Source organism: Apus apus, chromosome 10 (genome assembly GCF_020740795.1).
Source record: "Apus apus isolate bApuApu2 chromosome 10, bApuApu2.pri.cur, whole genome shotgun sequence".
NCBI lineage: Eukaryota > Metazoa > Chordata > Aves > Apodiformes > Apodidae > Apus > Apus apus.
In genome coordinates this window covers 20594016-20610788 of record NC_067291.1, presented here as the reverse complement: position 1 = coordinate 20610788, position 16773 = coordinate 20594016, and the positions used below count along the sequence as shown (strand labels likewise).

General features: G+C 56.1%; 1 protein-coding gene across 5 annotated transcripts; it reads right to left on the bottom strand.

Annotated features, from left to right (window-relative positions):
* Positions 1 to 700: 700 nt before the first annotated feature.
* On the bottom strand, positions 701 to 15015 carry PAQR5 (progestin and adipoQ receptor family member 5). 5 transcript variants are annotated; one of them, XM_051628870.1, is made up of 9 exons: positions 14204 to 14880; positions 12236 to 12275; positions 11591 to 11829; positions 11204 to 11331; positions 10693 to 10898; positions 9983 to 10109; positions 5033 to 5129; positions 4210 to 4351; positions 701 to 2748 (listed from the first exon to the last, which is right to left on the bottom strand). In XM_051628870.1, exons 3-9 carry the CDS (start codon positions 11639 to 11641, stop codon positions 2570 to 2572), a joined length of 930 nt encoding a protein of 309 aa, XP_051484830.1. In that variant the 5' UTR covers positions 11642 to 11829; positions 12236 to 12275; positions 14204 to 14880; the 3' UTR covers positions 701 to 2569. The 5 variants fall into 5 exon arrangements, with proteins under 5 accessions (XP_051484830.1, XP_051484828.1, XP_051484826.1 ...); XM_051628868.1 differs by lacking the exon at positions 14204 to 14880 and adding an exon at positions 14947 to 15015 and having other exon boundaries at positions 2662 to 3273; XM_051628866.1 differs by having other exon boundaries at positions 2662 to 3273.
* Positions 15016 to 16773: the final 1758 nt, after the last annotated feature.

Here is a 16773-nt window from a genome sequence, read left to right as displayed (position 1 = left end):
TCAGACGGGGAAACCACTTTCAGAACATGCCACTGGACCCGGGCAGAACAAGTCCTGGACCAGCCTTGACTTCGTAAGCAGCGTGAACAGGCACAATTCTTCATCTTCTCCTAACACACCCAGGATAAACGGTCAGCACGGAACTGAGCTCTCCAGGCGCAGAACCAGAGCCCTGCATGCGGTCCCACCATCACAGGGCACCTCACAGGACACGACCATCCTTCCCTGCACTCTAAAAGATACAAGAGGCAGCTGACACCCTAAAAACCAGGCGGGATTGCCAGCGCCCTGGGAAGAAATAGATAAAAAGCTGCACTTGCAGCAATAAACTCTGCTGGCAGCTGCGGCATCTTGCTTCTCTTTGCTCTCAGACTGCTTAGGGCTGGATAAACTAACCCGGTATCCGCCTGGAAATGATGGGTGCAGGTTGGATGGGAGCACAATTTGGTACCATCACAGGAGGAAAGGTTATTCAGGAGTATTCAGCTTCCCCTATTACCTTAACCCAGAGGAACTCGGCAGACCTAAAAATCTGCTGTATCTGCAGAGCTCGTCAGGGCAGTAAAACCTGCCTGGCTGAAGAGCAGACGAGTGATGTTCCCTGAGGGTTGGTCATAAAGTTAATGCTTTTGTTTGGGATTTGCTCTGGGCTGGGAGCAGACACACAACGCAACAACCCATAAACATCCTGTATCATTTACTCGTAGCAATTTGACACCGAGTTTTTATTTCTTCATGTGAATAAAATTTAGTACATTGAATATATTTTTTTTTTAAGGCCTTTCTCCAACTGAAGAAGAAATCTGGCTGACCTGTGCTGCTTCAAGTTCAAACACTGACTCGTTCAGTGTGTGCCAGAAAAAAGGCTGCAGGATCCAGAGGGATTATGGTCTAGTGTATAATTCAGTGTTACATTTTTTTAAGGTAGTTTTCCTACAAATAACTGCACCTGAAAAGGATAAGAGGGTTTCCCAAATTCAAAGTTAAGCAACCGAGGAAAAAAAATACAAACTGTACAATGATTCATGTAAATTTTACAGACTCTTAAATCATGTCTTGCAGGCAGAGCCAGATTCCTTTCCAGTGAGTACACAAGGTAAATAAGCTTTGCAATTATCAGCAATTATCTCTGAAGAGATTAATTTTTGCAGATGGTGTTTTTATGAAACTATACAAATCAGGTTAGCATATATCAGTGCAGTAGTTACATTAGTTTTCTCTTTTAATCAAATAAAACTGTTGAATAAACAATTATGTTCCCAGTGCTTATAAATATTAATATAAATCTTGGTCAGCCTTCAAAAGAAAGCTGTTTTTCAAAAGACTTATTTGTCCCAGAATATGTTTAACGAGCCGTTGTATTGTCACTCAAAAGTGCATCAATTTTACCTTGATAGAGGTAATTATATGCAAAACAAATTACACACCCGTATGATTATCAAGAAGCTTGATAATATTCCCTAGCAGAAATCTTTGAGTTCCTGTACCTCCTGCTTGGTATTCAGTAAATCCAGTGGGAGAACCTGGATGGAGCCACCAGCTGAGCTCCCCTCCTCACCCAGACCATGCTGACATCTCCAGGCTCCCTCCAGAACTTTTCCCTTCTGCTGTGAGATCCAGATGCAGCAGCAAAGGAAAGCAAGGTCTAAGGTGAGCAGAGGTCCCACTCTGGAGATGCTTTGAGATTCCAGGTTTGATATCCTGGGTGTTACCAGCTGAGTTGTTCTGCCTTTCTCCAACCATGCTCCCAGCTCCACAGACCCCCCACTCCTTGCCCAGCTGGGGGTTTATTCTCCCCAGACACCCCCACCCTGTTCACTCATGAAAAACATTCTTGCCTGTGAGTGGCACCAGCAACTAGAGAGGTTCAGAGGTGATGGCTCTGCCACCTGTCACACCCGGACCAGAGTCCCTCCAGCCCAGTGTCCCACCTCCAGAAACACCTCAAGGATGCCCTGACATGGCAGTCAGGAATTTCCCAGCCACAGCAATCAGCAAGGTGTCCAGCACCCCTTCAGGACAGCGTGGCTTCACACCCGTGTTAAACACAGCACCAACCGGTGCTCCTGAGGAAGGCCAGGTCCTCACCTCACGGGTGTTTCTCCCTCCACTTTTGCTCAGTACCACAACTGAGGCTGCAGGAGGAGCCTGGTGGTGAGCACAGGACTGAGGAGTTTGGTGCCAGACGGTTGGTGGAGCTGGTTTATGGTTGGACTCAATGATCTTAAAGGTGTTTTCCAACCAGAACGAGCCCGTGGTTCTGTGGCAGTGCCACCAGGCAGTCACAGGCAGGAGCTCAGCTGTCCCACGGGAATTAATCCCCCAGGACTTACCTATGCACTGGAATTGGACCCAAAAATAAGGTATTTTGGAGGAATGTCCTATGGAGTGCTCTTCCAGAGTAACTCTTTCCAGGTAATTATTTCAAAAAGCTGAATTTAAAACAGGCAAATTCTTGTCTCTCTCAACCCCGCATCCATCAGGCACTTGTGTGTAGTGTAAGGCTGTGCAACGGGTACCTGGGGCTCTACTCTCCAAAATGATGCCCCTTTCAAGGTGGAAACCTTGGTTAGGGAGCCCCTGGGAGAGCCTTAATGATTCCTTCACCAAGGAGTCTTGGCTGTTGGTCTGACCTGGTGACCAGGACGTCTGTGTCACCAGGTGACCGGCGGTCACCGGCCCCCCGACCCCTCCGTGAGGCAGACCTGGTGGTGCCTGTTGCTCTGGGGAGCGCTGGCACTTCTCTCCCTTTTTACAGAAAAAAAAAAAAAAAGTTAAGATCATTTTGAATGTCCCTTGTGGCAAAATAGCAAGTTGATTAAAAAGCCTTTCGTCACCCCTTCCCAGCTTCAAAGCTACACGCCCAAAACCCAGGGCGATGTGTTTCGCTCCTGGGGAGGCTTTAAATGAAGATGTCCCCAGAGGTTCTCGCAGGTGAAGCAGCTCCTGCTCATCCCTCCCCTCCACACGTGGCTTCGGGTCTGTCCCGCGGGGCAGCAAAAACACTCTCTAGACCCAAAGCCTAGTGCCCGTGGGGCTTCTCTCTCTGCAGAGGCTCCGGCATGAAGCGCAGGGACAGGGAGCAGAGCCCGATGACAGCCAAGCTGGTGGCCACGCAGATCCCCATGGAGCAGAGGGTCTGCAGGGAGGAGGGCAGCAGGGGAGTGGGCAGGAGGAGCCGGTCGCGGCGCTGGGCCATGTCCATCATGATGGCCTCCATCTGGAAGTGCGTGCCCAGGATCCCGCAGACGTGGAACACTTGGTGGCTGTGCCCTGGAACAGAGCCACGAGCACTCACCCAGAAGCTCCTTTTGGCCTCCTTAAAAACCCCACCCGGAGGGCCCAGCAGAGCATCCACCGCCTCCAGGCTCCACGTTTTAAATATTTATTCGACTAATATTTATTCTGCTAATTTCTGCGGCTTTTGTTGTCGCGGCGCCAAAGCACCGAGACCTTCCTGTCCAAAATGCCACCAGCTGCAGTGGGAGTGAGGGGTGTGCAGCTCACTGCACGGGGTCTTGAGGCCCTGACATGGCACTGTGAAGCACCACTGTGCCACAGCTGAGGGCTTTCTGCGTGAGAAATGAGTGCTTTGGGATCCTGAAACCCTCTGTGAAACCTTTTGGAAGTGGCTTCAGGAGCTGTTCCCACTGTACCTAGGCAGGACTGACCCCAGGGCTGGAGCAGCTCTGCTCTGGAGACAGGCTGGGAGAGTTGGGCTGTTCAGCCTGGAGAAGAGAAGGCTCCAGGGAGACCTTAGAGCACCTTCCAGTGCCTGGAGGGGCTCCAGGAAAGCTGGGGAGGGACTTGGGACAAAGGCAGGGAGGGATGGGATGAGGGGGAAGGGTTTCCAGCTGGAAGAGGGGAGACTGAGATGAGATCTGAGGACAAAATTCTTTCCTGTGAGAGTGGTGAGACCCTGGCCCAGGTTGCCCAGGGAAGCTGTGGCTGCCCCATCCCTGGCAGTGTTGAAGGGCAGGTTGGATGGGGCTTGGAGCAACCTGGGCTGGTGGGAGGTGTCCCTGCCCATGCAGGGGTGGGACTGGATGAGCTTTAAGGTCCCTCCCAACCCAAGCCAGTCCCTGATTCTATCAATCCATGGCTGCTGCCTCTCTGTAGAACCACACCTGGCACTCCCAGCAGTGGGTGCATGGCTCCCCGGGGTCACTCCTGCCCCAGGCCCGTTCCCGCCCGCGTCCCGGCACTCACCGATGTAGTCGAAGTGCCCGGGCGCCAGGCTCTCGGGCAGGCGGCTGGCGAAGATGAAGCAGGTGAGGAAGGCAAACCCGGTGTGTCTGTAGTGCAGCAGGATGGCGGCCTCCGAGCAGCTCTGCGCCGTGCACTGGTACAGCTGCAGCACCCGGGGGTGTCCGTGGGGTGGGGTGTGCAAAGGAAAGGGGAGAACAACACGTTTCTGCAACTCCCCGAGCCCGCACGTCTCCAGCTGCTCATCACCCAATCCCACGGTGCACAGAATTACCTCCGTTGGAAAAGACCTTGAAGATCATCCAGCCCACCCCTTCCCCCAGCCCTGCCAAGGCCACCACTGCCCCGTGTCCCTCAGCACCACATCTACAGGGCTTGGAAATTCCACCATGATGGGGACTCCACCCCTGGAGCCTGGCAACCCTTCCCGGGAAGAAATTGTTCCTGATATCCAACCTCAACCTCCCCTGGCCACTGCTCCAGGGCTCAAGACAAAAGCTGTCACCTCCATTTTATGCAAATCCCATCCCCACCCCTCCAGTCCTTGGACCTCCCTGCAGCAAAATTCCCAGCCTGCTCCAGTTTAGGAACAGGAAAGCTTGCACACCTCACAGGCAGTAACTTTCCAGCATGGGCAACGTGTGAGCACGGTGCTTTGAAGTGGAAGGAATCTGCCTGTCAATGGGTGCAGGAAAAAATAACCCAATCTCTTTTCCTGCTGGAGTTTGTTTTCCTTTCAAAAACAAAAAGCCTGGCAGGTTTTCCCAAACATTTTCAAAGATGAAGCAGCTGATATTTCCAACCCTGCAGCGAGCAGTTGTCATACCCTGTAGAACAGAGGGATGGTGTCGAAGAGGTAGGGGTACATGAAGGCCAGGGTGCGGGAAGCCTTGCTGAGCCTGGGCCTCTCCACCTCCAGAAACCTGGGGAGAAACAGAGACAGAATTTATTTCTTTCTTCCCCCTTGCACAGCACTGCAGATCAGGCTCAATTAAGAGCTGGATTCTGTTCGTCAGTCATTTCTGGGGCCCTGCCCCGCTGCACATGCCTTTCCCCACAGAGAATTCAGCCACAGCAACACTCTGTGTCTGTTCATGGCATTGAAGCTGCCACCACCCTCAGCTCACCTGGCTGAACCTTCCCTGGCTGAACCCTGAGCTGGGGGAGGAAGGATTTAGGGGCCACCCTCCCTGTTACATGCTCAGGCTCTCACAGGTTCATCCCTGTAACTCCGAAAACCTTTTTCACACCATCAAAAGAAGCACCGCCAGCTGGTCGAGGGAGGTGGTTCTCCCCCTCTACTCTGCTTTGGGGAGACCCCACCTGGAGCACTGTGTCCAGTCCTGGAGTCCCCAGCATAAGAAGGACATAGAACTCCTTGATCGTGCCCAGAGGAGGCCACGAAGATGATCAGAGGGCTGGAGCATCTCCCCTATGAAGATAGACTGAGGAACTTGGGGAGGCTCCGTGGTGACCTTATAGCAACTTTCCAGTATCTGAAGGGCCCTACAAGAAAGCTGGGTAGGGCTTTTTACACAGGTGTGTCGAGAGAGGACAAGGGGCAATGGTTTGAAGCTTAAAGAGGGGAGATTCAGGTTGGACATTAGGAAGAAGTTCTTTCATGTGAGGGTGGTGAGATGCTGGAGCAGGTTGCCCAGGGATGCCCCCTCCCTGGAGATCTTCAAGATGGGGCTCTGAGCAACCTGATCTAGCGGAAGGTGTCCCTGCCCATGCAGGGGGTTGGAACTAGATGACCTTTAAGGTCCCTTCCAACCCAAACCAGTCTATGATTCCTGGCATGGCTGATTTTGCTTCTTTCACCGTTGCTCATCACCCGTTGCCCCCCAGCACGGAACAGAGCTGCTCTTTCAGCAGTTCTTTGTAACCAAGTTTGCACTCTGGGTTTTGGACCCAGCTTTCTGAGCACAGCAACCAAGGAGAACAGATCAGCCCTGCTTTGGAAGGTCTGGTGGGTAACGCAGCATTCAGGCTGTGATTGCCATGGGTTGTGAATTAAGCTGCACCACAGCTTCTGTCTGAAGTGCCTGGAATGTTGCAGCATCCTTCTTTTTTACACCCTGCCAGCACTTTGAGATTGTCATTTCAGAGAGTGCACAGAGAGAGTTACTGAAATCACAACGTAAATTAATGAAACAAGTTGCTTTTTATTGCCATCACCATTATAAGAGAAGGAGCAGCATGTTGGTTATAATCATACCATATGTGAGGGGGAAAGTCTATGTCTGGACAGGGAACAACAGTCTGTTCCAGACTGGGAACAGAAAACCCCTCCCATGCCTCCCTGCTGGGAAAGACCAACTTTGATGGGGCTTTAGCCCAGTGTGGAAAGAGGGAGATGAACATAAGCAGAATTGCAACAGACCTGTACATAAAGCAGAAGGACTCTATATATGACCTAAAATATGGGTTGAAACCTCCAAAATTCAACTTATGCTCAAGAGCCACTAACTGCAAAAGGGCTTTTGTCTCACTCCTCTTTGGCTTGGCCTTCCACCATGGCTTATGGCTTGCTCAGGAGACACCATGATGCTGAATTTGCCCCCTACTCTGTTTTCTCCAGCATTTCTGCATGATTCCTGCTGTATTTTCCTACTGTGGATTCACCTGCCTGGTGCTGTTCTCACCCTGCCACCCATCCTTCCTTTCCTTTGGCCACAGACCAACCCAACCCGCTCTCCTCTGGTGCCAAAACAACCACAGTGCCACGGGGGACAGTTCCTGCTCACAGGGGACAGCTGGAGATGGAGCAGAGCTCAAGTCTACTCTGTTGTCCTCATGAAAAGCCCACACAGGTTTTTCTGCTTTCACAAGAACGTGCCCAGGGAGATGCCAAATCCTCCAGCATGAAAGAAAACTTTTGTGTGGCTGCTCGTCCTGCATCAGGGGCTGCAGTCAGACACTCCTTGTTTCAGGGTGACAAGGGGTATCCAGCATCACACAAAAGGATAAACACCCTTACTTTCAGTCCAGCTGCACATTCCCCTCTCTGGCAATGCCTTGTTCCTAGAGCACAGGATGCAAAAGCCAAACAAACAAAAACCTCTTTACTGTTGACTCACGACAGCAGCCGCCTAGGATTGCAGAAATTTCCTGAGGGGTTGATGACATTTGGTGGGGCAGCTCAGCAGATGCCTTTCCTCAGCACCCCACTGCAAGTCCCTGCCTTCGTCCCCTCGCTGCAGCCTCCTCTGCCCCACCCCAGGCTCCCATGGACCTTCACAGGGCTAATGCAAGAGCCTGAGTCCTCTGCCTGCGTTCGGCCACGGTGGGAACTCCACAGGGTCAGGAGCCCTTTCCCTACCTGAACTCCCCCCCAAAACTGCCTGGCCTGCTGCTTGTCCCCTGCTCCTCCAGTGACCCCAGTCCCTGGAAGTGCCACATGCCACCAGCAGCCAGGGACCCTCTTGGCTCCCTCACCAGCCCTGCCCAGGATGGGGTTGGCGGAGCAGTCCCGGCAACATTTTTGTGCTGCTGTGGAGCTCTGGGTGGGCCGGGCAGGAGCAGGAGCAGCAGTGTCTGGGCAGGAGCAGCAGTGTCTGGGCAGGAGCAGCAGAGCCCGGGCAGGAGGAGAGAGCCTGGGCAGGAGCAGCAGAGCCCGGGCAGGAGCAGCAGAGCCCGGGCAGGAGCAGGAGGAGAGACCCTGAGCAGGAGCTGGAGGAGAGAGCCCGGGCAGGAGCTGGAGGAGAGAGCCCGGGCAGGAGCAGCAGAGCCCGGGCAGGAGCAGCAGAGCCTGGGCAGGAGCAGCAGAGCCTGGGCAGGAGCAGCAGAGCCCGGGCAGGAGCAGGAGGAGAGAGCCTGGGCAGGAGCAGCAGTGTCTGGGCATGAGCAGCAGAGCCCAGGCAGGTCCCTCCAAGTGCAGCCAGCTCACGAGGATCACCAACCATTGAACAATTTGGTTCTGGGTCTGCTCTCATCCAACCCCTCCACCTCAGAGGGGACATTTTGGCTGGTGTGACTCAGCCTAGGGTGACACCAAAGCAATGCCATCAGTGAGCAGAGCCTTGCGGTAGGAAAACAGGGTGGCCCAGGCACCAGTGGCCTCTCAGGGGTCTTGAGGTGGCCAGCCCTGCTGCCTCCCCCTCCCCAACCCCAGACCCCAGGGCAAGGGACACAAGCCACTTACACACAGCAGGGAAGCCCCATGGCAGAATGTTTTTAAGCCTACTTTTCATGGATTTACTGCTTCTCTATTGGAAATTACTGAGACAAAAGGAATTGCTGTTCCACCCCGACAGCAACAGTTGCATGTTTTCCACGTAACTGTACTTACAGGTTTGCAGTAGAGACATGCTGACAATTAAATTTGCAGATCAAGAATTATTTGTTTTAAAGCAATCCAAATTAAGCTGCTGTTATTTCCTAAGTGTTATCTTCACGTGGTAAGTACTAGGATTAGCACATGGTGACTGAGCTTCCTTTGCTAAGCCCATCTAATGAGACAATGAAGAGACGCACAAGACAAAAATAAGAGGGGGGAAAAGAGACAAAAAGAAAGAGAAAGAAATGAGGGATATAAGGACAAAATACCAAGCCCACCCAAGCATCATCCACTGAGTGATCTGACAGAGATGCTCGAGTTTCCAGTACTGCTCAGTAACAGCAGGGATAAATCCAAACTTTCCACCCCAGGGAATTACTCCAGAGAGTAACCCATAGAGCAAACAGCGAGTAAATCCCCCCGCAACCAACAGACACTTAAAAGAGCCAAATTTGCATGATTTGTACAGAATACTGAGAGCTCAGAGCTCTCCCTCTCAGGAGCCAGCAATGCCCCACCCTGCAGCAGCCCCTCCTTGCAGCAGGATTCCTTCCTTCTGAGTTTTCCAGGAGCTGGGAGCAGCTCTCCCGGTACCGGAACCGTGACATGAGACACAACCTGTGCTGGGAGGGTCCTGGGGGGCTGCCCAGGCTGGGGGAGGAAAACCCACCAGGGTTACATGATGCTGCAACAGGCAGTGCCAGGACACCCCAAAATACAAAGATACCCCCAAATAGAAGGAAGGAATAAAGCCAAAGGGCTCGTGCTGCTTGGGAAAACAGGAATTGTCTGTTTTGCAAAGCAAACTGCATGTCCTCAGGATGATGGACACGAGGCCTTTGCAGACCCAACCTTCAGGGAAGTATCTCTGGAACAAACCCCAGCCCAGCTGGGGATGTGGCACAGCACGTATCGCTGGAAATCAGCTGAGTGCTTCAGACATTTGAGTCATTCCAAACAACTTGGCTAATGCCATTCAGGAACAAAACCCCACGCACGCAACGCTGCTCGTGCTTCAGGGGTGAGGCAATGGGTGCTGAGGCTCCTGCCCTGCCCAGCTGTCACAGACATCCCCACACAGCCCCACGATGGGGCAGGACCAGGACCCAAACACAGACTGAAATGTCAGGGCACCCCTTTTCTGCAGGTTGTTAGAAAAATGACATCCCAAGCAAGGTGCTGGAGGGGGGGATCTTCCCGCCAGGCACCAATGCTATGGAATTACCTCTGGAACTTTCAAAACTTAAAGCTACTTGAACTGTTTTGCATTTTTGATCATCAAACCCCTCCTTGTGCTGCTGTGCAACACGTTTCCCAAACCAATAGTTCCCTTTGCAGTATCACAGAATTGTCACAGTTGGAAAAAGACCTCCAAGGTCACTGAGTTCTCCCTGAGCTCAAGGCTCATGGTGTTACAATACAGCCTGTAATTGAAACCCTTAATTAGCAACAGGAACTAATGATTATGCTGTAGTAATAGTGGAAGCAGCAGCTTACCTGGAATAGCAGGACAGGCTGGTGCTGACAAGGGTGTTGAACACAGCCACAGGGACATAGCAGTGGTGGAAGGTGCTGCCCACCCATTCCGCTGGGAAGACGTAAGCCGAGTACGCCAGCGCAGACCCTGGGGACACAGGAGGTGCCAGCTCAGGGCCAGGTCCTGCAGGACCCTCAGAGTCCTCCCAGGATCCTGCAGAGCTCCAAGGAGCATGACGCCGTGCCCAGCCCTTGCAAACCTTTCCCTGAGGAGCTGGAGGTACATGGGGCCATGGGAAGACCCTGGCTGTTGCTGCTGCTGCTGCTTACCCGAGGTGCCACCAGCTTCACCCACAGCACTTGCCTCTAACTGCTTGTTTTTTTCTTATTCTATTGACTACAAACACCAAAGAGCCTCACACAGCCAGGCCTCCATCCCAGGGCTGCCTGCTATGAAACCCACCTCCAAACTATTAATTGTAGAGGTGTCAGAGATGCTTCATGTTCTCCCCCACCAAGCACCAGGCTGCAGGGAGGAGGAGAAACTACCCCCAAGCAGCCGCTGTTTCTGCTTGTCCCGTGGGTCTGAGCTGTCTGAGCAACCGGGGTCCAGCTCCAACCCTGATGCCCCCCTGGGGTCCAGCTCCATCCCTGATGCCCCCCTGGGGTCCAGCTCCTGGTGTCCCCAGGCCATGCCCCAGGGAAGCCCCCGCTGACCCACCCGCCCTCACCCAGGCTGTACATGCTGAGCGCCGCGTAGTCAAAGAAGTAGCAGATGTGGCGGGCACGGGTGGACATGGTGCTGAAGGTGTGGGCACAGCTGGAGGCCAGGGGGTAGATGCAGCAGGTCAGCAGGTAAGCGAGGAGGGGCCAGGAGTGGGGGTCCTCCTGGCCCCACTGCCCCCGCAGCCGCCCCACCAGGGTCCACACAAAGTACCTGGGAGGGTAGGAAGGTGAGCATGATAGAATCATTGAGGTTGGAAAAGACCTCTAAGATCATCGAGTCCAGCTGTCAACCCAACACCACTGTGACCACTAAACCATGTCCCTCAGCACCACTTCTACACATTTTTTTAACACCCCCAGGGATGGTGACTCTATCCCTGCCCCAAGCAGCCTGTTCCAATGCTTGACCACTCTTTCAGTGAAGACACTCTTGGGTGTCCCCCCAGTCTCTGCTCCCACCTCAGAGACCCACCACCTCCTCCCACTGATGCTGAAGGCCCAGGACATTGCACCTACCAGGCAGGCACAAAATGTGTCCAGATATTTAGGGTCTCATTTGTCATTTGGAAGACACTGAGGAGGCAGTCAGCTGCTGAGCTCCTTGGGGGGCGATACCCAAAGAGGATCCCCTGCTCCTGGTACCCCTGCAAGGCAAGGACCAGCACCAGGAGCAGTTAGAGGAGAAAAGACAATTGGAGGAGAAGGAAAGAAGGTTGCCCAAAGGAGAATGCCCATCATTCGGGACCCAGAACCCCACTGTGAGAACAGAGCTGGGTCCCACCATGGGTGAGGGTTTGAGGGGAGGGGGCTGAGCACTCTCCCAGGGGGAGGACTGGCCACCCCAGCACGCTGCTGCCACCATGTCACCTCCCAAAATCCCACCAAGAAAAGTTCCTCTCTGACCTTAGGCACTTGGTTGATGCTGAGCAGCCGGGGTAACTTGAGGCTCAGCATGGTGCAGGTCCAGGCTCCGGGTGGATGTTTTCCTCCAAGGGATGTTTCTGGCTCAGCTTCCTTGGGGACCAGCCCTGATGGTGCCTCACACCCCACCTGGCTGCATCTCACACCCCACTGGGGATGTGGTGGGATGGGGCCACCCCGGGACGGGTGAAGAGAAGCTCCCCAGGGTCAGGACAGGTGGCCTGGGGGAGAGGAGTGCTCATGGGGACATGTCACCATGCAGGGTCCCACACCCGCACGTGGCAAACGCTTCCTGGGGGGTTCCTGTGGCATGGGGAGGGGAGAAGGAACCCATCCCTACCCCTGCACCCAAAGGGATGGTGGAGAAGGACAGTACGTCCCTATGCCCTCCACCCAGAGGGACTGAACCCTCCATTATCACCCCAGGAGAGCCAGGGGTGACAGGGGAGCAGCACCCACATCCCTGGAGCACCTCAAGTTCACGCAGAAAGCCCTGGCACGGGCTGGGGGTGCAGGCAGGGCCCCTGGGGAAGCAGGGAGGACACCCAGGCTGGTTCCCTCTGCACATTCCCCATCAAGCAGCCCACACTGCAGCGCCCAACCCCAACATCTCCATCTCTTACTCACCGATGGCTTCAGCTTCACCTCTCCCCCCTCCACCTCCAGGCTGTGAAATAAAGGTGACCAAAAAAAAAAATTATCTCCTGCAAGAACCCACCTGTCCTGGGGGGGAGGCTGGGGGAGAAGGGAACTAGAGGCTTGGCTGGTGGGATCAGCCTCCTGGGAGCTGCTCCTGGGATGGTGTTCCAGCTGGCCTCACCATCCCCTAACTTCACACCAGCACTGAAGTGTTGCTGGGACTTCCCAGTCCCAAATATCCCCCTTTGCTGCCCCTGGCACTACCCTTCACCTTCCCCTGCTCTTCCTCCCCACCACACTCCACCCCTCCGTGCTGCCAAGCAGCTCTGGTGCCAAACCAACCCCAGCTGGGGAGAGGGACATGGCTGGGAGGTGGTTACCAGGAAGGAAAAAATTAACAAGGCAAGAGAGCAATAAACCCCACATAAAATAAAATTAGAAATGCCTTTAGTTAAAGATTACACTTCAATCAGGGGCCTTTTGGGGGGGGGCTGTTGTGCTCCAGGCGTGCTGCCCAAAGCTGCATGGAGCCTCCAGTCCCCTGAGATCCCCTTGGTATTCCTGGACTGTTCCAGGGTGGGAAGAGGAGCTCGATCCGGTGGTCTCCAGAGCCTCAGGGCCCAGCTGGAGGGAGGGAGGGCAGGAGCAAGGGCAGGAGCAAGGGCAGGAGCAAGGGCAGGAGCAAGGGCAGCCGTTGGATCCTGCCGGCTCCAGACGCCCAGGCCAGCCCAGCAGCCCCAGCTCTGCCTCCTCCCATCCCCACCGCGCGTCTGATACAAACACAAACCAGGGCAAAACCGGGACGGAACAGAAATAACGTCTCTTCTCTGGGCGAAGCCGCTGAAGTTCTTCCCAGGGGCACATCCCGAGGTGCGGCAGCCCCGTTCGTGGAGAGCCCTTGGCCAGAAGCCCCGGGCCGGGCAGAGCCCGGGTCCCTGTGGATCCCACCTGGGGCTGGCAGCACCGGGCCGGGCTGGGCGCGGAACTGGTATTTTTAAGAGCAAAATGAGTCAGCGGAGCTGCGGCGCAGCGGCCGGGGCACACCCGGCTTGTCCTTCGGCGGAATTTTTCCAGCCAGGAGCAGTGGCAGCGGCGTGGGACGGGGACGCCCGGCAGCCCTGACCTCTGCCAGAGGCTCCTTTGCCAAGCAGCAGGTTGCCAACGCCGCGGGCGCGCCCAGCCGGCTGCAAACACAGCTCTTCCTCCTCCTCCTCACCCCGCCATGGCCACGGAGGCAGCCCCGGGGGGGTGTCAGGCACCGCGGCCGCAGGTCCAGCCTTAGGTTTGTGCCGCCATCACCGGGGCAGGTCCTGCCCGGCACCGGCTGTGGCAGGAGGAGCCCCGACACGTCCCGTCACCTCCCGTGTGTCCGGGCTCGGCTCCGAGCGTGGCTCGCCCACGGCACGGCTGGCCCTGCCAGCCCCAGCCGCTTTCAGTGGAAGGAACAAAAAATATTTTAGCTGTCAATTATTAACTTTTCCCGACTTTGGGAGCGGGCGGCGGGAGGAGCGGGGCGGGCGGAGCCGCAGACCCCGCGGCCGCGCTCCCTGCGCCCGGCACCGCCGGCGCGGGACGTGCCCGCAGCTCCCCCAGCAGCACAGCGGGGCTTTGTCGGAGGCTGCTGCTGCTGCTGCGGGTCCTGCCGGGATCCGCTCGGGCTCCGGGGCTGAGCAGGCAGCCCCGAGCACACGCCCGAGCTTCAGGCTTTCCAAAACCAGTGCGTTTCAGGCACGTGTTGCTGCTCCCTGCCAGCCCCGGCGCTTCCAGCCCTCCTCCTCCTCCTCCTCCTCCTCGGGGGACGGCTCGGCTCGGCTCGGCCCCCTCCTAAAACGCAGCCGAGGGAAACTTCCATAACTGCTGCAAACGCCCGGCGCAGCCGTGGGCGGGCAGGGGAAAAGCCACGTCCCGCCGCTCCCCCCACCCGCACCGGCCCCAGCCCACGCGGCTCTTCCCCACCTTCATCTTTCCACGGCGCCTCTGGAAAACACCCAGCGAGCTCCCGCCGTGCGAAGGAAGCCCCGGGCTCCCCCGAGCAGCGAGAGGGGAACGATCCAGGGAGGAGGAAAGGGATGGAGAAGCCGAGCGGCCGGTACTTACGGCGCCGCTGCGGGATGCTGCGTGCCCGCCCGCGCTGCCTCCGAGCGCCCGCCTTACTCATCTGTGTACAAACAGAAGCCACATGGCCCGGCCGGGGCGGGGGCAGAGGCTGGGGCAGGTTTTCCCAAAGCCCAGAACCCGGTAGGAAAGGCAAGGAGGCTCTGGCCAAACCCCTCCTGTTGCTGCCGGCGGCCGGCGGGATGATCCCAGGGGCCGGGATGGGAGGGAAGGGACGAGGCGGAGGTCAAGCCCCGCCGGCTGCTTTCCCAGATTAGGAGCAAATTAATTCTGGCCCGTCTTTTTCGTGGAACAGGAAAAAGGCAACAAAATAAAACCGGAAATCGCTGCGGCCAAACGGTCTCAGATCGTGCACTGGATTAGCTTCTGCCCGGCTGCAAGGAAGCGGAGTAAGGGCAGGAAAAAATATTAACCCACAGACCTCCCTGTGCATCTCCAGCCCCTCCAACCCCTCTGCTCCCGCACCAGGAAAACACCCGAAACTTGCTCAACTATCTCCAAAGAGACCGCAAAGTTCAAATCCCTCCCCCCCCACCCCCTCCACTTCCCTTGCTGATGAAGTGTTCCCAAACTGGAGTTCTTACAGCATTCCCGGATGGATGCAGGACCGCAGGGGCGGTCCCCTCGGCCACCCCATGGCAGGAGCCCATCTTCAGTAGCTGGAAGAGGCGGGATTTGCTTTGCGGGGAGGGGGCGGTGAGGCCAGGGTCGGCCCCACGCACGTCTGTGTCCAGCTGCGGGGCAGGGCACAGCCCGGCTCCCGGGGACGTTGTCACTGACCTCACCCCCCGGGCTATGGGACAACAGCTGCCTCTGCCCACCCGCGGCCTTTGGCATCGAGTGGGTGGTTTAAAACCACCTCCTGGGCTCTTTTCTTCCAGACCGTTGCCCGCAGAGACCAAGGTGCAGATTTACTCTCCTCACCGCCTCCCCTGCCCGGGTTTATGAGCTGCAGCCGGAGAAATGAGCTGGAAAGGATAAAGTCTGCTAATAAACCTACGAAAAACTTTAAAATGACTCCCGGTTGTTTTTACACCATCCCTGACACAAACCCATCAGGTTATCCCTCCACGTTTATTTGTGCTCAGCAGCAGAGGAGAGGTTTTGTACCCCAGTACGTTGGCCTTGCTTGGGGCACCATCCCCAGCCCAGGGCAGGAGCTTCTTCCCAGCACCCTGCCCGTGTGCAAGCAGCCTGGGAAACCTCGTGGTGCCCAGACCCAGCGTTTTCAGCACTTGGAAAGGCTGGGCCAGCCCCATGGAGCCTCCTGAGCTACTGGAGTGCTGGGCTTCAAAGCAGTGGAAACCTCCTGGCACTGAAGGGCTGAACCACAGGCTTTGCAACAGAAGAAATGCTGAGCCGAGATACAACCTGAGCAGGATGTCCTGAGGGTCTGGAAACCAGCAGTGAGCACAAACCAGCTGAGAGCTTCTGCCAGCTCCTGTTCCTGGGGTCAAAGCACAGAGAAAAGGCACCTGCAGAGGGGAGGCTCTGGCTGCACGGGCACCCGGTGCAGGTTTTTGGGGCCCTGTGTAGGTTTTATGGGGCCCAGCTTGGCCCAGAAGGGAACTGCTGGGAACTGGGAGCTGAGCAGTGCTAGAAATGTCCCGTGGCTTGGGGACCTGGACAGCACCGGCTGTCACCAGCTGCCACCAGCCCTGGAGCACCAGGTGTTGTGGGGAGTGCTGGGCACACACGCACCCCTGCACAGCATCTGGCCCCCAGCTGTGCAGTCACAGCCTCGTGCAGATGTGCACACCCTCCCCAGGTGCACACACATCCCAGATGGGCACACCTTCCCCAGATGTGTGCACACTCCCCCAGGCTTAGACTTCCCCACATTTTGTGTCAAGGAGTGAAGACCAGGCCTGGGAAGTGTCCCCCCCCACCCCAGAAATGTCCTGGCAGGTAGAAGGAGGACCAAGGCCACCTGTGGCCCTGCAGGGATGATCCCTGGGCTGGCTCCTGGGGGGCCCCTGCAGGCATGGGGGCCTGGTCACTCCTCCTCCTCCCAATGGGGACCTTGCCTGTGCCAGTGCAGCCCAGCTCACCCCTTCCCTCCTGGACAGGGACCCCCAGCAGCCTCCAAACGTGGCAGCAGCGCTAGCAGGAGGTGCAAAGGGAGAACCTGTTAATATTTAATTTAGCCCTAAGCCCACCTGTTATAATTATGCACATTTAATTCCTCACCATGTGATCTGTGGCCTGCTGCAAGAGCTGCCTCTGCTATGAAACCCCACCCTGGGGCCAGATCCTGCTGTGCCCAGGGCAGGGCAGAGCAGCTCAGCACCTCTGGGTGCCCATGAGGGTCCTGCTGCAGCCTCTGCCTGTGCCACGACAGCACCTTGGCAGCCCCGACCAGAGCAATTCACAAGGTGCAGGATTCAGCCTGGAGAAGAAACTCAGCAGCA